Source organism: Siniperca chuatsi, linkage group LG9 (assembly GCF_020085105.1).
Source record: "Siniperca chuatsi isolate FFG_IHB_CAS linkage group LG9, ASM2008510v1, whole genome shotgun sequence".
NCBI lineage: Eukaryota > Metazoa > Chordata > Actinopteri > Centrarchiformes > Sinipercidae > Siniperca > Siniperca chuatsi.
The window spans coordinates 30,403,798-30,429,477 of record NC_058050.1 but is presented as its reverse complement, the minus strand read 5'-3'; the positions used below and the strand labels follow the sequence as shown (position 1 = coordinate 30,429,477).

General features: G+C 40.1%; 1 protein-coding gene across 7 annotated transcripts in view; it reads right to left on the bottom strand.

Annotated features, from left to right (window-relative positions):
• The window catches only part of dyrk1b (dual-specificity tyrosine-(Y)-phosphorylation regulated kinase 1B), a 57,937-nt gene that overhangs the window by 3,002 nt on the left and 29,255 nt on the right, over nt 1–25,680 (bottom strand). For 4 of the 7 annotated variants that reach the window (XM_044206487.1, XM_044206485.1, XM_044206483.1 and 1 more), the window contains 11 exons: nt 19,109–19,275; nt 15,468–15,587; nt 11,496–11,684; nt 10,948–11,095; nt 9,604–9,753; nt 9,083–9,219; nt 8,160–8,306; nt 7,519–7,659; nt 6,675–6,795; nt 5,594–5,776; nt 4,690–4,793 (listed from right to left, as the gene is read on the bottom strand). In XM_044206487.1, coding sequence (XP_044062422.1) covers nt 4,690–4,793; nt 5,594–5,776; nt 6,675–6,795; nt 7,519–7,659; nt 8,160–8,306; nt 9,083–9,219; nt 9,604–9,753; nt 10,948–11,095; nt 11,496–11,684; nt 15,468–15,587; nt 19,109–19,177 — 1,509 coding nt within the window. In that variant the 5' untranslated portion in view covers nt 19,178–19,275. Of the gene's footprint in view, nt 1–4,689; nt 4,794–5,593; nt 5,777–6,674; nt 6,796–7,518; nt 7,660–8,159; nt 8,307–9,082; nt 9,220–9,603; nt 9,754–10,947; nt 11,096–11,495; nt 11,685–15,467; nt 15,588–17,127; nt 17,177–19,108; nt 19,276–22,077; nt 22,180–25,680 lie in introns of those variants that run through there. The other 3 variants (XM_044206486.1, XM_044206489.1, XM_044206490.1) reach the window with 3 other exon arrangements.

Sequence of the window (25,680 nt, the reverse complement as noted above, 5' to 3'; positions counted from 1 at the left end):
TCATCAAACAGAATGCCAAGGAATCGTGTAGAATGCACATTAGTTATGGGGATGTTATTGATTACAATTTTAGATGAGGAGTTAGAAACCCCTGATTTAAGACCAAAAAATATGAAGCTTGTTTTTTAACGTTAAGTGATAGTAAGCTGTCTATTTGGTTTAAGTACAACAAAGTTCTTCATTTAACACTTGGTGGTGGCAGGTTAGACTTTATGTAAATAAAAAACACTTGTGTCATCTGCAAATAAAATTTTAGACTGCTTATCTGAGACACTGGGGATTGATTGAAAAACCTATAGTGTTTTCCTTTCTATCTCTAGCTTTTACTGTCAATTCAATTAAATTTTATTTATATAGCGCCAATTCATAACAGAGTTATCTCATTGCACTTTTCCTATAGAGCAGGTCTAGACCGTACTCAGTGTTATCATAACCTGGAGAAGAATCTTTTAGATTGAATGATAGGTCTCCCAAACCTCATCTACTGTAACTGGTGAGAAATGAAAATTATTGTTAATTGGAGAATTCATGAACTGACGAGGATTGATTGCTATGATTGCTAGGTGGAATCTTGGAGGTCAGAGTTGGACCAACTTCTGAGAAAAAGCTATTAAAATTGTTGGCAATTAATTGTGGATCAGTCAAACTTAAATTCATTAGGTAACTGCTTGTATTTATTGAGAATACAATTAATCCTATAATTAATAGGATCTACAGACTGCAGGATATCTGCCCATGGATACTCGCCGACCACTAATCCGAACTTTGCTATATTTGCTTCACTGAAGATTCTCTTATATTTGGGATATAGAGTAAATGTAGGCTTATCATGTTCCTTGAATGTAATGTGTTATGTTAAAGATGGGACAATGGTCAACAATATCCACGCACAGAACTCCTGATTTCATGTTCTTACTCAACACATTTGTAAAGATATTGTCTATCAGGGTGACAGAGGTCTCTGTCACTCTGAATGGTACTGTAATCACAGGATGAAAATAATGAGAGTACAGTGTCAATAAAGTCTTTAATTAAATTGTTAGTCTTAAAATCTTGACCTTTTAATTGCATCAGACAATGGACTTGTCTCTGTACTTGTCTTGTTAGATCTTAGTGCTGCGTTCGACACCATTGACCATCACATCCTATTACAGAGACTGGAACATGTAATTGGCATTAAAGGAACCCCACTAAGCTGGTTTATGGTGAGTCCTCCGTGCACGCCAAAGATAGTCACGGAGTTCCACAAGGTTCTGTGCTTGGACCGATTCTATTCACCTTATATATGCTTCCTCTAGGCAGTATTATTAGGAAGCACTCCATAAACTTTCATTGCTATGCAGATGATACCCAATTATATCTATCAATCAAGCCAGATGAAACTAACCAGTTAACTAAACTTCAGGCATGCTTTAAGGACATAAAGACCTGGATGACCTGCAACTTTCTGATGTTAAACTCTGACAAAACTGAAGTTATTGTACTTGGTCCCAAACACCTCCGAGACAAATTATCTAAAGATAAAGTTACTCTAGATGGCATTGCCCTGGCCTCCAGCAGCACCCTAAGGAACCTTGGAGTTATCTTTGATCAGGATTTATCCTTTAACTCCCACATGAAACAAACTTCAAGGACTGCCTTTTTTCACTTACGTAATATTGCAAAAATCAGGCACATCCTGTCTCAAAATGATGCCGAAAAATTAGTGCATGCATTTGTTACTTCTAGGCTGGACTACTGCGATTCCTTATTATCCGGCTGCCCGAATAAGTCCCTTAAGACTCTCCAGTTGATCCAGAATGCTGCGGCACATGTACTGACAAAAAATAGGAAAAGAGATCATATCTCTCCAATATTAGCTTCTCTGCACTGGCTTCCTGTAAAATTTAGAATGGAATTTAAAATCCTTCTCTCCTACAAAGCTCTTAATGGTCAGGCACCATCATACCTTAAAGATCTCATAATACCATATTACCCGACTAGAACACTGCGCTCCCAGGATGCAGGGTTACTTGTGGTTCCTAGAGTCTCCAAAAGTAGAATAGGAACCAGAGCCTTCAGTTATCAAGCTCCTCTTCTGTGGAATCAGGTCCCAGTTTGGGTTCAGGAGGCAGACACCATCTCCACATTTAAGAGTAGGCTAAAGACTTTCCTCTTTGATAAAGCTTATAGTTAGGGCTGGCTTGGGTGAGTCCTGAACCATCCCTTAGTTATGCTGCTATAGGCCTAGACTGCCAGGAGACTTCACATGATGCGCCACTTTCCTCTCTCCTCTCTCCATCTTTATGCATTTTTATCCCATTACTGCATGTTACTAACTCAACATCTTCTCTCTCCCGTAGTTCTGTGCTTTCTCGTTTCTCTCCTCTCTCCTTCTGTCGCTTTCAGCAGGTATTTCTGCCTCCGGAGCTGCTGCTTCAATGTCATATCTATCTCTATAGACCAGGCTAGAGTTGAGATATAAGGAGACACCACCACCCATTTGATCTTCTCTGTATCTCTCTCTATATATGCTTATAGTTGTTAAATTCATACAAATAAGCATTGTCTTTAGTCAAGTTTCAGTTTGCCCAACATGTATCTGTTGTCTCTAGTTCTTTTGTTTCCACTGTTCTCCACCTGCACCTACTGCTCTATCCTGCATTTATGCACACACTTATATTCTGCACTTGCTTATTGAACTTCTGGTTAGACCTAATCTGCATTTCATTGCCTTGTACTTGTACACGTGTAATGACAATAAAGTTGAATCCAATCTAATCTAACCTAATCTTTTGGGACAAGTTCCTGGAACTAAATTCGGGCACTAGTCAGGAGGCGATACTAAATCCAAGTTCCAGGTACCGTCAGGTGACGATGGCAGTGCTGTCGATTGTGACTGGTCAAGCAAATCACCTACTGTCATTTTATTACTGCATCTGTATCAACTAGGACAACAAATCCTTTAAAACACACAACCAAACAGTACTGAGAAACATTATAAAGATCAAACAAGATAAAAGAAAAATAAAGGAACACAGTGTTGCAGTGGTTCAACCTGGTGGATGCTGTTTCTGGCCACTAGCTTATGCTGGTTCCAGCAGGGACCTGGATTCTATATCAGTGTATAAATTTGTCTCATGTTCACAAAATTGTTATAATTGGAATAATGTCAGTGCCACTTCTTCTACGGTTGTCTGTTCTACAACCACTCACTTCACTTCAAAAAGCCCAGTTTGTCAAATGTAGTGGAAACACAAAGGAGAACCTTGTGCCAAAGCCTCACAAGGTTCATATAAAGATCAGGTTATGGGAAGCTCCAGGTTACAGTTTAAGTTAACTTTCCACAGGGACTAGGGGCCTTTGGAGGAACTCAGTACATTTCCACCGCAGGGACCAGGGTCTAAATTAAGTACTGGGGACATTATTTACCCCCCAAAAGGTCCCTGCTTGGGGGTAGTACTTTTCAGAAGTACCGGGACTTTCGGGGTGGGGCTTGCTGTGCTGAACATTTCTGATTGTTCGAGCTCCAACTGGCGGAGCAGCAGTGGTTTGACCGTCTGGATCGATGCATTGCTGGGTCACAGGCCAGCCTTCTCTCACACAGTGGCTCAGCTACTGCACTCTTGGAAGCCATGGTGGAAGACACGGAAACGGATGACCAGTCGGTTGAAGGTAAATCACATATAGCATCTAACAAGCAGCATGTGGGCTGTAACAGCTAACTGCTACCCTAGCCAAAAGCTAATGTTAGCTACATGCTATTGCCAACCGGTAACATTAATGGTGTAGAATCGTGGTGTTCCTTAAGACAAGGTTTGGCTAAATTGATCGTACAAAATGATATCTTGTTAATGTCGTCGCAGTGAGACACGTTTATTTTTTTCAGCGTGTTTTTCAGATGAAACGGGCGGGTAAAGTGAACTGCAGGCTGCAGACCAGTGTGTTTACTCCTGCGACCAACAGCAGGCCTCGTCCCAAGTCTCCTGCTGAAGCACACAAACGCAGTAACTTATTTTGCACATTTATATTTCTGCAGATAAATAAATAGTAACCAAATGTGTGTATAGTGGCTGTTCTTGTATCTGAAAACAAGTATATACTACTATAAAAAGACACGTAACGCGTATGCTTGTGTTACCATATTCTAATGTTTACAGCGCTCTGAGGAAGTAGTGGCTCTCAATTTCACCATTATACAGCGGTAAGCTCAGTATTTAAAACAGGTGCGAGTGCACAGGTTAAAATAAGCAAAGGTCCTTATGCTGAATTGCAATTGATGTGTTTAATAAGTTAAAACAAGCAGCTGTGTGATGAGTGTAACCTAATGGTGTAATGTGCCTAATCTTCCCGGGTCTTTAGACTGTGTTGGAAACGCACACAACAATGGGCTGAAGAACTTTTTAGTTCCATAAAAAAAATTTCTTTGGGATAAAAGTTCTTGGTACTTGGAAACGCAGCTGATGATGACAATTTGAGAAAATTGTGTTTAACATTGATTTGGATGAAGGGAGATGAAGAGAGAATGGTTTTTCAGTTTGCTAGGTTTTGTAGATGCTTTTTTTTTGTTGTTGTCTTGGACTTCAAAACTCATTACTATCTGTTCCATGTGAATATTATATCCTAGATATAATGCAGTACAGGATATGACTCAAATGTATGACTGCAGTGTGTATGTAAAGCTTGTCAGTGATGCAGTGCTGTGTGTACCTGAGGGCTGGTCATCTCATAGTCTGAATGTGTAACAGCAGAGTTGTAGTAGCGGTTACTGTAGCGGTAGTTGCGGTTGTCATTGGAAGAACCACTGGAGCCACCTGGAAATTAAACAGACCAACATTAAAATCACACTACTGTTGGCTGCATTGACATATTTTGTGGAAACATGGTTCATTAATTTAGTCTTATTTGATTTGTCTTAGTCTTGAACTCTCTCTTGACTACAAATCATTAAATAAAAGGAAGTCTTGACGCCTGTTGGTACATGGATGAATCACTGCTCTTTTTTTTAAGGATTTCTCTTACAGGGTTGTCACACCTGAAGTTTGGTTCACTTTGAAAAAAAACGATTGCTTAGTTCTGGTCCGTTTTGTATTCACACTGACTTATTACAGACAGACACAAGGTATAATAATGGACACATATGAACTGACAGGTAACTTATTCATTTGACAGTTTGGGTGATGTGTCATCCTGCAGGGTTACAGTATGTGGACCCAACAAAATCAAAACAATGTGTTTTCCAGTTACTGACAGCAAGTCCTGCTGCACTTCACTGAATGAATTCTCAGGCAGGAAGCACTACCTTCACCTGTCAGCTGTTTCACTGGACAACATGGCTGTCACTGACACTTGAAGGAGACATATTCTCCTCTATCTTCCCTTTTCATGGCACCTAAGAAACTGTAGCAACCTGACTAATTTTCTTGCACATCAATGAAGTAAATGAACAATTTAGAAATCTGGGACAACTCTTCTTCTTCTTTTTGAGGATTAATCATTTTCATGAAGCTGGAAAACTGTGTTAGAGGAGAAGAGAAAGAGCTGGTAATAAACTGCAAAGAGGGAAGAGTCAGAGTGTGTGTGGAGTGTGTGAAGCAGGCTGTGTGTATTTTACCAGAGCTAGAAACAGAGCTAGTAGTGGAGGTTGAATGTGAGTGGTCCATGGCAGGAGAGGTGGATGTAGATGAACTGGTGTTGGTTCCTTCATCTGTCGTCTTCTTGAAGAAATTGTGCTGCAAGGCGTAGAATGGTGTGATACGGCTTTTAGGGTCGTAGTCCAGCATGCGCAGGATCAAGTCTGGAAGGGGACAAACATGATCACGATGATGATGATGATGATAATATTTTGTTGTAGCACAGGAAATGGGTACCCGGTTACCACACTGCCGGTGGCAAAGAGTCCACGAGTATGGACCCCCCTGGATTTGATTTTTTTTTTATGTTACATGTACATTGCTTGTTGAGGTGTAATGCATTTGACCAAATTTACTTTAAACTTAATTAACAGCTCTTTACTGGGTTACAAGGTCAGTCATTGCTGGTACTTTCACCACATACTTTGACCTAGAAAATTCATTCAAACTTTGAAACGAGAAGATGTGTGCTTCTGTGTAAACATATAACCATCTTGTTTAGCTACTCCTGCTGCCACAAACAGTGTAACACTCTAAGAGCTAATAGTTATACTCTCTGGACAGTTACTGTCTAAATGAGGTGTAGCCTTCCATGTCTCCCTCACATCTTTTTACTTTCTAAGTGTATCCAGATCACACAGGTGTGTGGTTCAATGAGACTTCTTAAAAAAGTGTGTGCGTTTTACATTATTATGAATTCACCATGTGACATTATAGTACAGGTAATTCCACCCCAACCTTTATTAGTGAATTTACAGTATTTTAGGAGAATAAGTGAAGGGAAAGGTTGGACATGATTTTCCACTTCTTTTTTGTACCCCCTGCAAATGGTGCACACGGACAATGATGGATTCTCTAGAATACAGCCTGCCAACAGCAAGTTCTTCTCAATGTTTGTAATGTCCATGTAGGTAAATTCCAGATAATCAGGGGGGTTTCTCATTGTTTTTATATAGGTATCACTGCCATATTGCCTGTATTTATGTCATTTTTTCCATTTTTTATTTTTGGTGAACCAGCATAGTGTCTATCCCTGCAGATCAATACAAAGTGTCGGTTTACCTTTAAACTTCAGGTAGTCACAAGGGGCATGTCCTGGTTCCCCTGCCCTCCGCCCCCCTGGGCCCCCAGTCTCTACACCCAAAATCTCATGAAGACGCCGTGTGGCTGGGGGTTTATACTCCTGGAAAACACACACACACACACACACAATATTTTGATACAGAAAAATATGAATTTGGGATGCTCCATTAACTCCCATAAACACAATAAACAAGCAGTTACTCCTCTAACATGTGCAGGTATTTGCACTTTTGCACCTTTCCTGTACACCCATACTGTTCTTAACACTTAAGTGTATATTTGTTTGTTTTTAACACATTGGTGAGGTTTTAAACTACTGGACACTGAGACTTTTGCCACCACAAAAACGATAAAGGTGAATTAATTAATGTCCTAATAATCCAGACTTGTTTGTGGACAGTTCTTATATTATTTTCCTTCAGCAGCAAATAGTTCCCAGTGAAAACTGCAAAAGTGGCTATAATATTTACATTTGGAATTCATAGTCTTTTATAAACCTTTACACTCTTTTCACAACAACCTTAGCAGCATCTTTTCAACACATTTTCAATTTAGTACTTTTCGCTTTTACTTGGGACTTCTAATAGCAGCACTCTTACATAGCAGTAGTGCAAGTGCTTCAGCTGGAGTGCTATTGTTTGAAACACAAATTAAGGCTGTGTTTTGATTACTAGTGGAGATGTTATGTATACTGCTTACAATAACTGGAAATGCCATATTGGATTCTTGTGCGTCATGTCACCACCATCAGTTAAAAGACACGAGACTAAAGGTGAAAGTTGACTTTTTAATGAAAAATGTAAATGCATCTGAAATCAAATACCTTCTTGATGTCCTTGTTCTTCTTCACTGTCCACAGACCATCTGAGAGCTTATCGAAATACTTCCTGGCTTTAGGAGCTGCATCCAGCATGTGGCTGGGTGGGACCCCCAGAACCTCCACAATCTTATTCATCTGGTCAACCTATACACACACACCCTCAAAATTAGTCTTGGTATCATGTACATTATCGTGTCATTCCAGATACTGACTTTGAGACTGGAGGAGACACACAGAATCCCTGTGTGTGCTCACACACGTACAAACCTTCTCACTATTTAAATAAGTCTTGTCTGAACCTGTGTCAGAGGCAAGAGGGGAGTGATGCCAATAGGGGAAATATAATATTTCTGGAGGTTTGAACTCTTAATGTCTAATATTCAACAATTCTACACTACCTATTATCATGTATTATGGCACACTTAACTAGATGAATTGTCAAACGTAGAATAAAATTATATCGTAGCTCAAGTCTGAGCTGTTCATGAGAGAACACACAATCAAGCTCTCGGATTCCTGAACAACTACACAGCAAATTACAGCCTAAAAACATGTTGAATCAAATGTGAACGTTGATAAAGGATAATACTGAATCATTGCTCAGCCCTACTTAACTAATATGTTTATGGTGGTGTTCATTTTACCTCATTGGAGCCACTGAAGAGAGGCTCTCCTGTGTGCATCTCCACCAGGATGCATCCCAGAGACCACATGTCGATGGCCAGGTCATACGGCATTCCCAACAGAACCTCAGGAGAGCGGTAAAACCTGCTCTGGATGTACTGATAGATCTGAGAGGAGAACAAGAGGGAAGTGGAGTTCAGAGACTCAACACTAACGTGAAGAAGTTCAATCAAATAGTTAAATTACTTTAATTACACCGTGAAGCTTTTCTTTGTATTATTCATGTCCAACCTATTCACCTATGCTGTAGAGTAAATGCTGCATCATTAACAACTCTAAAGCACTCTTCATTTACAGGTTGAATTAAGATGAAGTCAAATGACACTTATGACAGTGTGTTGCCTGCTGTTTCAGTAGCTGTCCACTGTGAGGAGCCAAGTTCTGCTAATAAAGCAGCAGTGTCACCAGTCAACCACAGTCTGTTACTGCCATTCAGGAAATTGACCCTTCATACAAAATCTTAACTGACTTCAATTTGTTTTTTGCAGATTTGCATAGATCTTTTCCAGATATATGAAACATTGCTGCCAAAGCAAGGCTAACTTAAACATTGCCATAAATTTCAGATTACATTTAGCGTAAAGAGATCGAATATAATTACACAAAAGCATCTGGGTAAAGAGTGGGTAAATACAATACCACTAATAAATGTTTGGTTTCACTGTTAACTGGGACATGTGTATGATGCATTTATTCATCATTCACTCCTCTATTTTCTAAACCCTAATGATGAGGGTCACTGGGGGTGGAGCATCTCCCAGCAAGCACGGGCGAGAGGCAATTATAATTAATTATTTATTAAGAAGTACACTAATAAATGTACTTTGACAGGCATATTTGGAAGGTTTGTGTGTGTGTTTAAACATGTGTGGATGCTGCTCACCCTTTGTCCAAGCTGGCAGGAGGATCCAAAGTCGACTATCTTGATGGCAGATCTCTTGGGGTTGCACAGCAGGATGTTCTCTGGTTTCAGGTCGCAGTGGATGATTGACAGCTCTGGAGTGGCCAGGAATAATAACGCTGTGGACAAAAAAAGACATCATTCTTATTTTTATTATCAGGACCACCTTCTACATTTGGTGTAGAGTATGACGGTGACTGTAAAATATCCTATTACATGTTTCTTGAATAAACCTGCATTTATTGCCATAAGCAATGCACTCCTACACTTAAAGGGAAAAGCCAACTGTCAAAAAGAGGTTCCACCATCATCCTGATATACATTTCCATAATAATTAAATTATGTCCTTTGTCTTACTGAATGGCAATTGACTTCCAATATTTTTCCTTCCTGATTTGATGATGTATTAAAACTGCATTAATCCGTTTGGTTTTGGCCACTTGGGGGCAGACAACAACAAGCTAAAAATCACGTGTGACATATTGCTGTTTCCATGCACCCACCTGTACAGAGCTGCTGTGCAAATTTCCTGGTGAGGTTGAGGGAGACTCCTCTGAAGTTGGTGTTCCTCAGCAGATCGTACAGGTTGTAGCTCAACAACTCAAACACCAAACAGAGATGGTTCCTAAACATAAAGTGACGCTTCAGGTGGACTGCACAGAGACAGATTGATAGACAGACACACACAGAGACAGATGGGAGAGACAAAGAGGAAAGTTAAGATATACACTGAAACAAAAGGTGACATCATCCACACTTCCATTATTGATTCAAGCCAGCTCAACCTTTATGTTGTATTGTCATGGTATGTGTTAGCCTAATATAATAGAATTTTAAAGTAAGCTACATTACTTTTATTTTGTCAAACGGCTCAAGGTGGTTACTATAGTTTTCTGAAGCTTTCAATAGCATCTCACAATCTTCATCAGTGGAAGTTGTTAGTTGTCATGGAGATGGCTCACTTGTCCTCCCGTGAGTTAAGTATGTTGACAACAACAGATCCATCTCCATGATAACTGAAAAAACTCCATCTGCTGATGAAGACAGTGAGATGCGGCTGAAAACGCTGGGAAAAAAATTGTAAGTGGACCTTGAGTTTTTTTGCTTTATAGGCTCCATATTGTTTTGTGTACTAGTTTAATGAGATGCTGAGCTTCCTTCCTAAAAGCTCCAGATAGTTAAATGTCACAAGTCAACTTTCTGTTTAAGCTTTATATGTCCATAATGAATCTGTGGTTCCATAGTGATGGTGATAGATATAGGTTACATACTTTACTGTCTTGCCTGACTTGAAGATCTGGTCATCCTTACATTTTCCATTTGTAACGAGGACCACAATGGAAATAAGCTTTTAGCTTAATTGTGTTTTTATCCTCAACAATTAAATTGTATTTCAGGACTTGCTACTTGCAGTTTTGTATTTACCTTTATTATTGTCAAATAAATCTATCTATCTATAGGATGTATGAGATTAGTGTGATTTGACTGTCTGCCTGTGGGGTCTAATGTTCAGTAGGTGCACAGGGGGGGAAAAAAGAGGGAAAAAACTGACTTTATAGAAACCTCTCTGTTTGATTTTTTATTTTTATTTAATACATCCCTAAAATTCCATTCTGACTGGCAGCTCTAATTTGATCAATCTGACCACCAGCTGCCCATGTTTATGAAGGGCCGCACAGGCTGTGTGTGCCAACAAACCTGTATGAACACGTCCGTGTATGCAGACAACTAGTGTAGTGTAAACAGAGCCACGTCTGTGAGGTTGTACATGTGTTATATCTGACCCCTGTACTCTCCCACCTTACTAAAATGTGTGTATGTGTGTGTGTGTGTGTTGTCCATCTTACCTATGTAATATTTCATCTCAGTGTCATGCTTGTTCATGAGCTCCAGCAGGCGTAGTTCAATCTGTGCCTGATTTAGAAATGCCTTTTTGTTCTTAATGATCTTAATGGCAACCCATTCCTGCTCATGGTGGTCGTAGGCCTTCACCACCTGTAGACAGACATCAACAGACTTTGCCATCACATGCCATGATAGACACATATGTATTAGTATTTTTCATTTTCTTCATTAGGCAGGGAAAGACTTGGAGCCTGATGTCCCAGGCTGTCAGAATGTTAATTTGACATCAAACAAATGAACTGCAATTTGGTCTAATTTTTACAAGCATGCTTGGTTTTCTCTATTGATCAGTTTAGACATTATTTATAAGGAGAACATGTTACACTTGAAGAAGAAAAGAAAGAAGAAGGTTGGTTCTTGATATTCCGGTGGTGAAGACAGCTCAATCTGTTGGTGTTTCTAAGGAGCCATGATCGTCTGTGAGGAACATTTTATAAACTAGCAATAAATGTGGCTTCAGTTTTCATACTGAAGTTTCCTTCAACCTCACCTGTCCGAAGGAGCCCTTCCCGATCAGCGAGTCTATCTCATAGCGGTCCAGCCACTTTTCTCCATTTTTGACAATGTAGTCGTAGTTGTCGTCGTCATAGCCATCGTTGTAGACTTTTCTCTCCTTCTTGGTGCTGCTGTCCTCTGGAGGGACCTGCTGGGCCCGCCGCTTCTTCTTAGTATAGTACACCTGTGGATGGAAAAACAGCTTAGTTACTTCTAAAGAACAAACCCCAAATCATCTGTTTACCAGTAACTATCATTATTTCATTATTTTGTCCATCTCAGAGTTTTACAGCAGGTGCTTGGAGCCTATGGTAGTTACAGTACATCGAGACAGACTGACCAGGTCAGCATTCCATCCCCTGTATAGAGTATAGGGTTTTCAATTTAGATGTAAATTACTCTTTAAAAATATGTCACATCTGCTTCCATAAACTCCCTTAGCTGAGCCTCCAGATATTCACAGATGTTGTGAGAAGTTCACTGACTGACACACCTGTGATCACTACAGCTGTTAGTCCGTGGTGTAAAGCAGAGTCGCCTTATGTTCACATAGGTGGCCAGTTATGCACAAGTGCAGTACACACAAATGTCTCAGTAGTCGCCTCACACAGACCTCTGCTGCTCAAGGTGTAGACCAACTCTGCTCATACAACTTGGGGACTGAATCACAGAGTGGGGCTCAAGATCAGCGCTAATCATTTTCCTAATCATCTCTGACTTTGTTAGAACTCAGGTTGTTTGATTTATGGGCTGGCTGTTACTAACAAAATCAAAAATAATAATCACACATTTTTTTAACTAAATGCAATTTTTTATTTACTTAAAAATATAGATAACAGACAGTACTAACAAAAACTTGTTGTACTACTAGGTCATGTACTTGTTGTAGCTGACCTGCAGAGATATCATTCTCTTTTAAAATCGCTTTAATGGACCAACTCCAACAAGTGCCACCTGATATTATTAATTCACCACATGTTGCTCTGATTTCAAACTTATTCAGAAGGCGGTCAATTTATGTGAGTGTTAAATTTTACTGTCCAAAATAACAGAAACATGAAGTAAATCCTGTTACAGGGTGAATTTTCCCTTTAAGCCAATCATTTACAAGATTATAAGCCAAGACATCTGTGTTGGAATGCAGTTTAACAGCAGTTTTAGTTATACTTAATTTAAAATATACTTGTTTTTAAGTATATTTTAATTCAGTTGTCAGCGCTGAGCCAAACCTAAATTCTTCAGGAAGACAAACACTGATAATGAGTTGGATTTACTTTCTGCAGCGTCTCTACACCCCTGCTTCCATCCCCTAACAGCAAACACCAACACGATTAACCCTTGGTGGCTGTTCCACTGACAGCCAAGAAACAACAATGCTAACAATGCTTTATCTCACATTTGGCTTGATTTCAGGATCATAAAACATCACACATGGTGAAAAAGTAATTAAAATATAAAAAGGTCAAGAGTGTCATTCTGTGTCAAATCAGATAGAGGTTTTGGTTTACATATTAGATTTAGATTTTTATGTTTATGCTATTTGAGACCAAAAAATGTGGGAATGTGCAAAGTAACAAGTTCCTTCCATGTTGTCTTCATGTTTAAATTTATTTAATTTAATACAGGTCACGCATAGACCTGTATTGAGCAATGAAGACAGAAACTGAAATGATAACTCACAATAAACTTAATGTTTAATTAAACACATCATGGTGCTGTAATAATATGGCAAGTGAGGTGGAGATTAATGCTGTTTTACAAGTAACAAAGGAAATCAATGACGCAAAAGGTGATCCTCAATCGATTGTACATTCACTTATTTGCAGAAAGGAAGTGCTCAAAAGCCACCTAAATGTCTCTGGTGGCTCCCAGTGGTAGCTGGAGCTGGGATGGTGGACAGAACATGTACAGTTGGCACCCAACAGATATCATCTGATGGATCTCACTTATCCAATGACATAATCTTATTCAGGTGTCTCCAACCCTGCTCCTGGGGCTGGATGCACCAACAGGGCTTACGCCTGGTCTTAAGCTATCCTCTGGGAGGGTCTGTTATACCAGTGTGTTATACCAGGACTTCGAAGCTGGAAGAATGAACCATCCATTCACGCCACCCTTAGGTCACTTGTTGAGCGATGCATCGGAGTCCTCAAGTGCAGGTAAACTACACAATGTGCATATCTTACAAAGAATTTCCCTTGCACAGAAACTATAATTAGCCTATTTCTTTCATTACTCCCACTTAAACTTCAATAACTGTCTTTATGCTGTCTTTATTCTGTATTATTCATTTCATGCCTAAAACTGTCGGCAAATGTATGCTGAACGACTGAATAAATGTGTAAACATAGAGATACATAGTCTACATGATTTGGAAAATGTAGGATAAAGCTAAATAACGTTGAAAAATAAACGTCATTCAATCGAGTGAAAAAGAAGTTTACGGATAAAGTAAATAAAAAAAGTGAATGAATTAAAGTCCTAAAATTGGAGCATATCTTGGTCAGCTCTGTCATGAATGTGTCAGCACCACTGATAGTGTCATGGGCCGAAGGGGGGGAGAGGTGCTGAAGCATTGATCAGGACACACAAAGTGTGTTGACACTGTTTTTCTTTTAAAATCATCGCCTCATGTTAATTCTAAATATGAAAATGACAAAGATAAAGAAAAATAGACTAAATAAATAAACAAACAAACAAACTTGCCACTTAGTGAGAAATAGGGCCTGACAGCACAGTAATCATTAGCTATATTTTCTAGGTTTCACTGCCTTCACGGGGAGATGTGGACGCACCTGAACAAGTCTGCACCGTAATAGCAGCGTGTACTGTCCTCCACAACATCTGTGTCACTAAGAGGACCCCCTCCCAGGCAACACCGTCAGCCGGTGCAGGAAGATGTGCACCCTGTGGTCCCTGCAGTGCATGAGGACGTCTGTGGACGACTAGTCCGTGCACACATTGTTAATGCCTTATAAGTTCAGACAGACTGTTTCAAAACATCTTAATCAGCTCATTGTTGTTGAACTATTTCCAATGTAGTATATTGCTTCAGTTCAAAATAATTCCCAGCTAAATATCATTGTAAATGAAATATAAAGGACATTTAAAGAAAACAAATAACAAATGGACAGCAATGTTTGTAAATAAATATTTTATTGTTTACAGGTTGTGGCTGATTATTATTGTTATTATCATTATCATGTTGATTTAATTCAAAACCACATATGACCGCTTCTCCTCTTCAAAAATACGAGAGGAAGGCCTACTTAGTTGTTGTTGCAGCAACTGTATTTCTAGAGCTATTTTCTGTTTTCCCACTCCAACTTTATCTGCTCCGTCTGTAATGTTTTGGTTTCAGTCTCCACTCTGAGGATTTCCTTCTCAAGCAGCATTTGCTGAAGATTGTCCTATCCCCTCCGTTTCATTGGTGGTGCTCCGCTACTAGACAGCGGGAGATTGTTAACAATGTATCCTAGCAACGCATGCTGCTAGGCAATAGCCATAGTCACGTGGGCATTCACATGGATGTGCATTGCTAATATTGGGTGTAATTAAGACTAGGCTTCCATTTTAAAGACTGGTCTTAACAAAGACCGAGTTAGCAGTTAGGACTAGGCTCAGTAAAGACCAGTTGGCGCAACCGGCCCCTGGAGAACAACCCTAATCAATCACATCTGACGCTAATAATCAGTACCAGAGAGGTCCCAGTTTATTTTTTTAATGCTCAAAATATGCATGGGTAGTATAATGGGGCCATAAAACCACCAATTGTGCACTTTGTTCCATTGTCAAGGGCCAGTAATGAAAAAAAGACATCTGCTTGTGCCATTCAATCACTTGGATCTATTGTAAACTGTTTTATGAGTGCCCGTATCAAATTCAGAATGACCCAAAAAACAAACACATATATAGGTGTGTGTGCACATATGTGTGTGTGTGCTATGGCCTGTCTCATGTATCATACCTCATTGATGTGCTTGTAAGTTTTGATGAGGTCAACAGAGAGTTTCCTCAGTGGGGCGCTGGCAGGGTCTCTGAAACTGGGGGGGATCCTCCGCTGGAGTATGGTCATATCAGACAGCACCTACAGAGAAGAGAACAGCAACACTTAATACACGTCTCAAATTTGAATTAGCACATAATCTAGAAATGAGAAGGTGGAGTGTGGTTGTGTGAGACAAAACCTCCAACACCACTACCTTACCACAGACATGCATGTTTATATGTTTTTAAAAAAGGGCTGGGACAATAAATACATTGAAATTTTGATATATCAGGACAACATTACTGATGATTTTTAATATTTACATTTTTTTTTTTTACTGAAAACACGGTGTGCATTCTGTGTATCAATTCAAACTCACATCATACAGTTCACCTTTGCACCACCAGAGTTTGTGCCAAATTAAAATCGATAAAACTAATACCCCTCCACATGTAAGTCAGATACTACATTATACTGGCATACATTACATTGGCTAATTACTAAATCAGCAATCAATGACATTGCATGTCCTTGCAGCCCCCCCCTCAAAAAAGATATTTTACATTACATGACCATACATGTAATGTAAGGTCATGTAATGTAAAATATGTAATGATATCTGTGCATCTGCATCAATAATAACAGACACAGTACACTGTGAAGGTGAACAAAAAACTTCAATTAGTCATAATTTTGTCCCCCTTTTTTTCCAAAATTATGACATGGCATGGCATGATTACTGTCAAGTTAAATTAAAGGGTGTAACTTAAACACCATTTTTTCATTAAGGACATAAAACGTGTCCTTCACATTTCACACAATTGTTGTAATATCTCAGAGTAATTTATTAGTGTGGTGTCCCTTTTTTAATGGTTTGGCTATTTGAAGCAACAAGATATATCAGAGCTTTTACTGTATCCCTTTTCATATTAAACTGCTGCCTGACATTCATGTGCTGCATGTCTTCGTGGTTTACACTAAAGGATGTGGAGGAGGATTTCAGGACAAGAAAAGAACAAAGATGTCGAGTCTGTCCTGGGCCACAGTGAGGATACTGACTTGTGTCATCAGGTGTTGATGGCCAACTTCACCGAATGGAAACAAGGCCTCACATTCCTTGCTCACATAAGTTAAGCTTGGCAGTGTTTGTCAGATCTGGTTGCCTGAACCATCTTAATCTGCTCCTTGGAGTGTGAAGGAGCAGCTGCTCCTCACTCTTTCATGCACAGTGAGCTTACCTGCAGCTACCTGCACCAAAAGGTCATGTAGGCCACGTTTAGCCATCATCTTATTCTCTTAGTCACTGCCCAGATCTTATGAGCAGAGGTGAACAGGTAACAGAAAGCTTTACAATATAGTACAACTTTATCTTCACCACCACCACAGTCCAATACAGAGACTGCGTCACTGCAGCCTATTTCACTAACCCATGGTGAACATCATGATCCTTTTAGTTGTGAATAAGACTAGATATCTAAAGTCCTGCATCTGAGTCAGCTGCCCTCCCTCTCCAACAATACACCTTTCTCTGAGAGTGTTGTGGTTTCAGACTTCAGAGGTGCTGCTCCTCTTAAGTTAGTCTGATGAAGGCACAGATATCTTCCACAAATAGCAGACAGGCGACCCTTATGTTACCCACCTGCATGCTCTCCACACCTCAGCTGCACCTCCAGTCCTGGCCATACATACTGTGCAGTGTATCACAAACATAAGAGTTAGCAAGATGTTGTTGGGGTCAAATGTTATTCTTGACTCAACCCAAACAGCTCTTGCTCTGCATATTCAGAATGCATGTCAACACAACCCTTGCACAGTACTCTTGCAGTAGCTCCCATAGAATTCCTGGGGGAACACGGTCATTAGCCATTTCCAGATCCACAGATCACATATTAATAGGATTAGTGTATTCCCATGACCCCTGGATTATTTTTGAGAGGATAAAACGTTGCTCTGCAGGTACTCTGCACACAGAAGAAAAGTGGCCTTGTTCTTCCTGAACCTGAGGTGCTACAGGCCTCTTTCCTGGAACATGGCATGAGTTTTCCCAGGTAGCAGTGTGATTCCTCGATAGAATAGACACACCTCTGACTCAGGCATTTAAGAACAAATCCAAAACACTTTGGCTGTTCCAGATGTACCCCTTGTCCAGGAGGCAGGACAGTCATTTTCAGGTATTCCTCAAAGTGCTCCTTGCAACTCTTGTCAATATATTCCTGGTTGAACAATCACTGCACTGCACTTTTCTATAGCATGTACAGTACTGATTCTTAAGTGTGTTTAACAAAAACAAAACAATAAAGTGCATTTCCTAGAGAATATGCAATGTAAGTGATAGCCAATTCACACATTTTACACAGGTGTCCACATTCCCTCAGTGTACTGACTCATGAAATGTCACGCTGACAGACCATTGCTAACCGTGTTAATGTCAAGCTGAAAGGTTATTGGCTGTTAATTGCTATGGTTTTCAGAGAAAGACTAAAACCTGTCAGGGGCTGTTTGGGCAATGTGTAAGAATGAATTAAGGGGTGCCCCGGTAGCTCACCTGGTAGAGCACGTACCATGTATCAAGGCTGTGTCTTTACCGCAGCGGCCCAGGTTTGAATCTGGCCCGGGCCCTTTGCTGCATTTCATTCCCTCTCTCTCCCCTGCCCTTCCTGTCTTTCTCCACTGTGACTATCTAATAGATCAGAAATGCCAAAAAAATTATCTTTAAAAAAAATAATGATTTGATCATTCACTAAACCCCTCCTGCGAACTGCGATTGTCCAATCATAGCTTAGCAACCATAACTAGACATGGCAGGTCTGTCAAGCTTTAGATTTCTCCACATGTTGAAGTGGTGTGCATGGGGCTCTAGTAAGAGAGATATTCAGCATTTAAATAGTTTGGAGGGTCGGGTCTATTTTTGGGTTTCGAAAACCAAAAACATAGCAAAAAGTCAAGAAATTTCTGTGTGCATACGTACACGTGTGTCTATGTGTAACAGCGCTTTCAGACAGCAAGCGGTTGCCACCACCTCCCTGTTTTCAATGTAAACACAACAGCAGCCGCGCAGCCAAGGTCAGTGGCAGCGATAGCGGCAAGGACAGGGAGGGTGGCTGCCACTCTCGAGAGCTCGCACAGTGGCACACAGGATACAGTGGCTACAGAGATATTATGTGGAGAACTTAAGGACTGCAATTGGTTAGCTTGGCTGCTTGTGTTTTCCCCTAGAAGTTTCTGATATTGTTAGAGATTGCTGATAGTGAAAATAACTTCAGGCATGTTGAACAAGGGCTCAGTAATCTACTCCTTTTCAGTAACACTAAACATATTGTGATCTAGCAAAGCTATCTCCTCTGCAAACCTTCTGCTCACTGCAATCATCACTCTTTATCACAGTGAATGCAAGAATGTAAACAATATTACTTTTCTTAATAATGATCTCATGGCAGAAGTTTCACTTTCAGTAGCTTGACAAGGCAAACACCATTGTTTTAATTTATATCAAAAAATGCATGAAAGAATGTAAACACATCCCTCTGGTGTTGCAGTGTGGCTATGACAATCAACAGGTGAAACAGGTGAACTATAAATCAGTTCCTGTGCCAAAGGCATGTATGGCAGATCTGTTGTACCTGCTGCTGCTCGGCCATGGAGTGGATGGAGCTGAAGGAGGGGTGTGTATGTGTGTGCTGGCTGGTCATGGCTGGCTCAGCGAGGGAGAAGCCCTGGGCAGTGGAGGAGGAGGAGGAGGAGGAGGAGGAGGAGGAGGAGGTGGGCGGACATCCTGAGCTGCTTACACCTGGGAAGAGAGAGAGATGATTAGAGAGGGAAACCCCAACATTCTTATCTGTTTCTTTGCCTTTATCTTTGGTACAACAGGGCTACTGCTGTTCTGTTTCAAATCCTCTCCGAATGTGTGTAATAGCAATTAATCAAACAACTGTTGAACAAGCAGAACATAAACTTAAATAATAGTTTAGTCAACTCTCATCCACAGCCGCTATATAAATAACATTATTTACTTTAGGCTAAATATTTCATACATTTTGGAGTATAGCCTCGACCTCTAAATCATGTCAATCCATGTTTCCCACAAGGGAAGACATTCCGTGCATGCCCAGCTATCAATATGCAGTTCGGGCTTGAGCAGAGTAATTTTTTTTTCATGACTATTGTGTGTATTTTAATTTATCTTAAGTTAAATGTATTCCTTTTAATACTAATTTGCAATATATATATGCACAATTTAAATAGGCCTATAGACTGTTCATTCAGCTGCTCTTTAAAAATAGTGTTTATTACTTAAAACCAAACAGTCCCGACTTCAGACTGTATATTTTAATATCTTCATTTTAGTTTGTTATTTATTCTACTGATAATAATTTGCACTATATTATATGCACAATGTAGTTTACTTTAGCTTGTAATGAACTACGTGACCCCGTATTAGTTTGAAAACGCCGGGGTTACGCTGTAGTCTGGACGGCCGAATACGGAGACGTTTTTAAACGATGCGCATTTACAACCACTGACAAACATGACAAGCCAAAATATTACAGCTAAGCCTACATACATTCTGTGTAGCCTGCTAGTGAGGCCTGGATGAAATTATAGTTTGTAGCTTTATTATATTAGATCTACAAGGCCTAATTTAAAAGTTTGTTCTGACTTTAGTAAGGCAAGGGCACTACTGCACTTCCGGTTTCCACTAGCCTGTTAGCTTACTACTGTAATTTCCCATAGAGGTTAGCGAGAAAGAAAGTGTCTAGCTTTCCAACAAAACTTGCAACGTGTGATTTCTATAATGAGCAGTGGTTAAGGTTACTATATTATGTTATGATCAAAAGTTATCTTGTTCCACTTTAAAATGTTGATTAAAACGTTGCTGTCTGTTGATACTTTTATCCTTTGACTAGAGCTGAAAACTTTGGATCGAAACATTGAGAAATGAGGTAACTTTGCTTCTTCGTGTCGAACCTCCCCCTTCTGCTATGAGAAAGATGATTAGCTGAATTAAAAACTGATTGACAACTGGTTCAGGCGGCGCATTGGTGAAATTCATTTTTGATTGATAGTGGATTGTGGAAGCCTCTGATTGGCCAAATTAAAAAAAATGATTGACAGTTACCACGCCTATTCAAAGTCTCCGGTCTGCAGAGATACCCTACTCAGCTCATCTGACGCAGTTTGCAACAATATTAATGCTACCTAGGTTTATATTTATTCCATGTTGCAGCCATTTAAAATGCCTGTTGTGTCAAAGCCCAAAGCTGCTTTGTTTTTGTTAAATACGGTGTAATTGCGTTGTTACACAGCAGTAAAAATTATCTTTCAAATGTCTCAGCTTAAGTCTTGTCAGTTAGGCTTACCACCTACTGCAACCTCACATAGCAAGTGAGCTAGCTACCAAAAAGTGACGTGTGGGTTAGAACCATAGACTGTATAAAACATGGATGTAGTGTCCATGACGTCACCCATAGATTTCTGAAGAGCTGAAGCTTAAAGTGGGCGGATCCCGGCGGCCGTTGCCATCTTGGCAGTCCCCGACTCTAGCTAATCAAAAAATGGGCAAAGAGGTAGAGCTGAGGCGGGACGAATTAAGTCTGGTTGATGGACTACCTAACGGCTAGTCACCTGAGAGAGCCCCCATGTGTCACTCAAAGCGACCACATCCTTAATTATGTGGAACTTTAAGCCTTAATATAATTTAAATGGGTGAGTTATTAAAAAATTCACCCCCCTCAGTTGTCATGGACGTTTTTTGTACCAGGCTGTAAACATGTTTATTTCTGCTGTAAAGTTGGGCATTTTAACATGGGGCTCTATGGGGACTGACTCGCTTTTGGAGCCAGCCTCAAGTAGCTATTCGAGGAACTGCAGTTTCTGGCACTTCCACGCTGGCTTCATTTTTCAGCCCCGGAGTTTGCTGCTTGGTTAGAACACAGCTTACTGCATAATTAATGGTGGTCTGATTTATAATGGACTGGGAGTGGGTCAGCTGCTGATCACGTCTCTTCCTCCAATTCAGCTGCTGGACTGAGAGGAGTGATGAAGGTCGCTGTTCTTGGTATTTGATGGGCTCTCTCAGAATGAGCAACCAGTGGAATACTGTAAAAGTGATTTAAAGTGTGGTGTCGCTGTTCTGCCAGGTGGGAAATATCAACAACAAGATGTAATACCAGTATTTATACATGTGCTTAAAAATAAGGCAGCTCATAATGCAACGAGAAAAAGACACTGTCCATTTAAATTTGTATCAGCTATGTGAAAGATTTTGAAAATATCAACAGGTGCACTAACTCGCTGTCAAATAGTTTGTTTGAATGGTTCAATCATTCTGATAACACAGACTGCTGTATGACATAACAGTCTTGTAATATAGACTGTTCTATAATATATAGTGTAGAATGCCACTAACATACATGTTCATTGAGGAAAACTGATCTCATCATTTGTAGCCAATGTACCAACACATCCAAACAAGCTCACAGTTTTTCTCAGCTTAAACCCATCAGTTGCCATACACAGTGTTGTGTTGAGCTTCTTGTGTTCTTGAGCTTTAGGTACTGCCACACAGAAAACTGGTAGAGGGGTTACATGCCTGCCTCTTACATGTCGTACCCAAACAGCCTGTGGATCTGGACCTTTTGGAGTTTGTTTCACCATCATATGGCCTTCATCTGTGGACCCACTGATAGCTTCTGCAGAGAAAGTTTTCAAAAAAGCCAGTCTTCTCCTGATCAGGGCAGACCAGACAAAGTTAAGAAGAAAAAGTTGTGGAATATCACTCTGCTTCTTCCTCCCTCGTACACACAAATCCACATGGAAGAGAACCCCAAAATGTGTACATGCAAATTAATCACTGTTGACATCTGTATCACTCTCAATTAAATTAATCTAATGCTCCAGTTTTAGTCAAGAATGAGTTTTCCGTTATAGAAAAGGCAGGAGCAATAAAAGAAAGGTACGGCATAAAGAGAGAAATGAGAAATACTGTTTGGCTGTTTAAAGCAATGCATGTGACAAAACATCAAATTTAATTTTCTTACCCACCAAGAATGATGTGGTTTGTGTAAATGCAATATCAACAAGAATCCATGTTGTGAAAAACATTTGGACCTACTTATGTAAATAAGTAGCAAATGTCACCAACCAGCTAATGGCAGAAATGTAATTACAGTATAAAATCTATATCTATATATACTTATGTATGTCTTAAGCTTTTATTGTGAAGCAGCAGCAGGAAATACAGTTTGCATTAGCAGTAGCAATAGGAGTAGGAGGAGTACAATAGGAGTACTGAGAGCTGAACACGGCCAGACTTTTTAAATGCTGTTTTCTCTCTATTCACTTGCACAACCATTGGTGTTGCACCAATCAGTTTAGTACAAGACACAGCTTGGTAGATGGAGGAGTCCGGCATGGATTGACAATATTGCGGGTCAGAGCAGCTAAAGCAGGCTATACAGTACTACTGCTCTCGATACCAGTCAAAGTAAAAGAGCTGCAAAATGATCACTATAACATAATTCAGAGCAGACATTCTCTGTGAACATGTAGTAATTATAGATCCCTCACCACTATTATCTACCATATACAGTACTCAACATCTTTTTTTCCAAATGGCTCCCTAAGATGGTAAATAGAGCTCTGTGGCTAAATGAAGCTCTATTTGTGAACTTAAAAACCATTCAGCAGCTTTGAACCTCTGTGTTGAACTGCAAGTGTGTACTTGTGTTCTGTTGTGTGATAAGCTAAAGAAAGTAATCCAATCGCTGTCTGGGACTGTTGTGGTGCTCTGGGTCCTGGCCTGCTTAAAGATATGACACTGCTGGAGAGAGAAAATATCTGCCTAGTACTGAGAAACCTGCACTGTCTCTTTAAGAGACTGAGAGGCACTCACAGCACTTCCTCAATCTGGCATCCCCCTTCTTTTGCTGCCATTGGTCGCGGCACCCTCTTTCTCTGTCAGCTGATTCGCTGTTGGTATCTAAGGGCTGGCTGGCCAGCACTCTATAAATAAACCCAGTGCTGTCTCAGCAACCAGCCTACAATACTCATTAGTTACTTCTCTCTCTCTCCTCTTCCGCCTCTCTCCTGCTAAGCAAGTAGCTTCCAATAGCAGGCCTGGCTCTCAGCAGCAGCAGTCTGACATACTCTCCCCTAGCAACCCAACCCACCCTACCAGCCGCTCTCTCCTCCCCCTTTCCTTCATCATCCTTCCTGTTTTCTGAAACCTCTCTACCTCTGAATCTGATGCTCTCTTCTATTTATCCATCCATCATCCATACATCCCTCTATCCCTTCATGCCTATCTTCCATCCTGTCTGCTCAGTATGTCTCAGTAAGAGAAAATGATACACAATGATGCAACAATATTTAGGGTAAGAGTGAGGAGTCACTCCAGACAGCACAGCAACATACAGTACAGTCAGAAACCGCTTCCTGCTCACAAGTTGCTAGCTGATGAAAAACAATACTGGGCCATGTTTGTACCAGTCCATCAGAGTGAACCAACAGTTGTACAACACTGGCTTGAAGAAGGATCTCTTTACTACCAGTGTGTACACACAAATCTGTTTAAACACAACTGTAGTCAAGACTGATTTAACTCAGAGGTTGCTATTCCTTCAGAAATACAAAATGAAGCATTGAGATGTTGCATTATTTGCTAAACTCATGATTACAAGTCCATGAAAAGTAAGGTATAAAAACTACATGGACTGGACTGAAATACTTAATCCCTGGTTTAAACCCTAAACAAATCTTTTACAGATCCCCTCCAGACATATTTAAAAAAACATATGGCACTAAACCTACTTTGGGCTTTGTGCCCCACCCACTAACATGACAGGTCCAGTTACACTCAGTTTTGAAAATGGACTCAGACAAGTCACCAGCTGTAGACAATCAGAAGCACTCATGAGAAGTTAAAGAGGTCATGTCACAAAGCAAATTTGATTGCAACAACTTTCGATCGTTGAAGTTGCTGTATGTATATTTTTGACCAAGTAGTTTTGGTCACATTTTCAGAAGACCTATAATAAAGTCAGAAATGAAGCAAATTTCATGACTGTTTTTTTTGTGACAAAGAAGTACGTGCTCCAATGATTCCATCACAGAAAATCAAGACTTGTAGTAATTATTGGAAACTCAAAGTGTATGTAAACTTTTGACCACAACTGTAACTAGTTAAGACAGCAACACAAACCAAACGCATTATTTCAAAGAAGTTGTCAAGACGATTCTAACCATAATGTGTGTGTATGTTTAAAAATGACTGTTAGTGAGCTGCAAAGAGCATGCTTGAGTTTGGAAGCATACTGAGGCTGTTATATAACATTTACTGACGAAGCTGGACAACATATAAACTTCCAAAGAAATGTATTATCTGAAAACATCAGCCAATCTGATCCTAACACAACATGCCTGGTCTCTGCACAGTCACAACGGACAGAATTATTACACAATAACATGGGTATATATATATATATATAAAGTGCTTCTGTGCTGTCCTTTGTTGTTTTATCCTGGACAGTGGTTCTGACACTCACTAGTCCTTGACCTTCCTCGTTCCGCTTAATGTATAGTCTCTGGCTGGTGGATATGGGGCTCCTGGATAGCTCAGTGGTTACCGCCACTGACTTTGGCATGAGTGAAACTGCAAAAATAAGAGTCATATCGGCTCAGACGTCGCCTGGGTCAACAAGGTCCTCGTCAGGTGCTGGGGAACCAGGGCAACCTGATGAGAAACTGGCTACTGGAACAAGACATTCACGGACCAGACTCTGCCAATACTAAAACTGATAAGTATAAAAGGTTTTTAAAGTTTATCTTGCTCTCAGCCCACAGGATGTTAGTGCTTTTAAACTAAATTTTAAACGCCCAAAAAAGAAGTCAATGGCTCATAAAACGGAAGAAATGGACTTCAAGCGTAAAAATGTGCTTCACGTGTGTATAATGGGAGTAAAACGCAAGGCGTTACACGGCCTGTGTAGAGTTGTATTGATTTAAATGTTCATCAGACACTGATGATGGGAGGTTGATGATGCTATATGAACACCAATCAGCACAGATAATATCTTTACTTATAGAGAACTCTTCAAAGAACAAACAAATCAAGTCAAACTGAGATACTCTCTTTGTTGTTATTTCCCCGGGCAGGCCGATCCAGAGCCTCTGGGCCCTGAAGACAAAGGCTAGG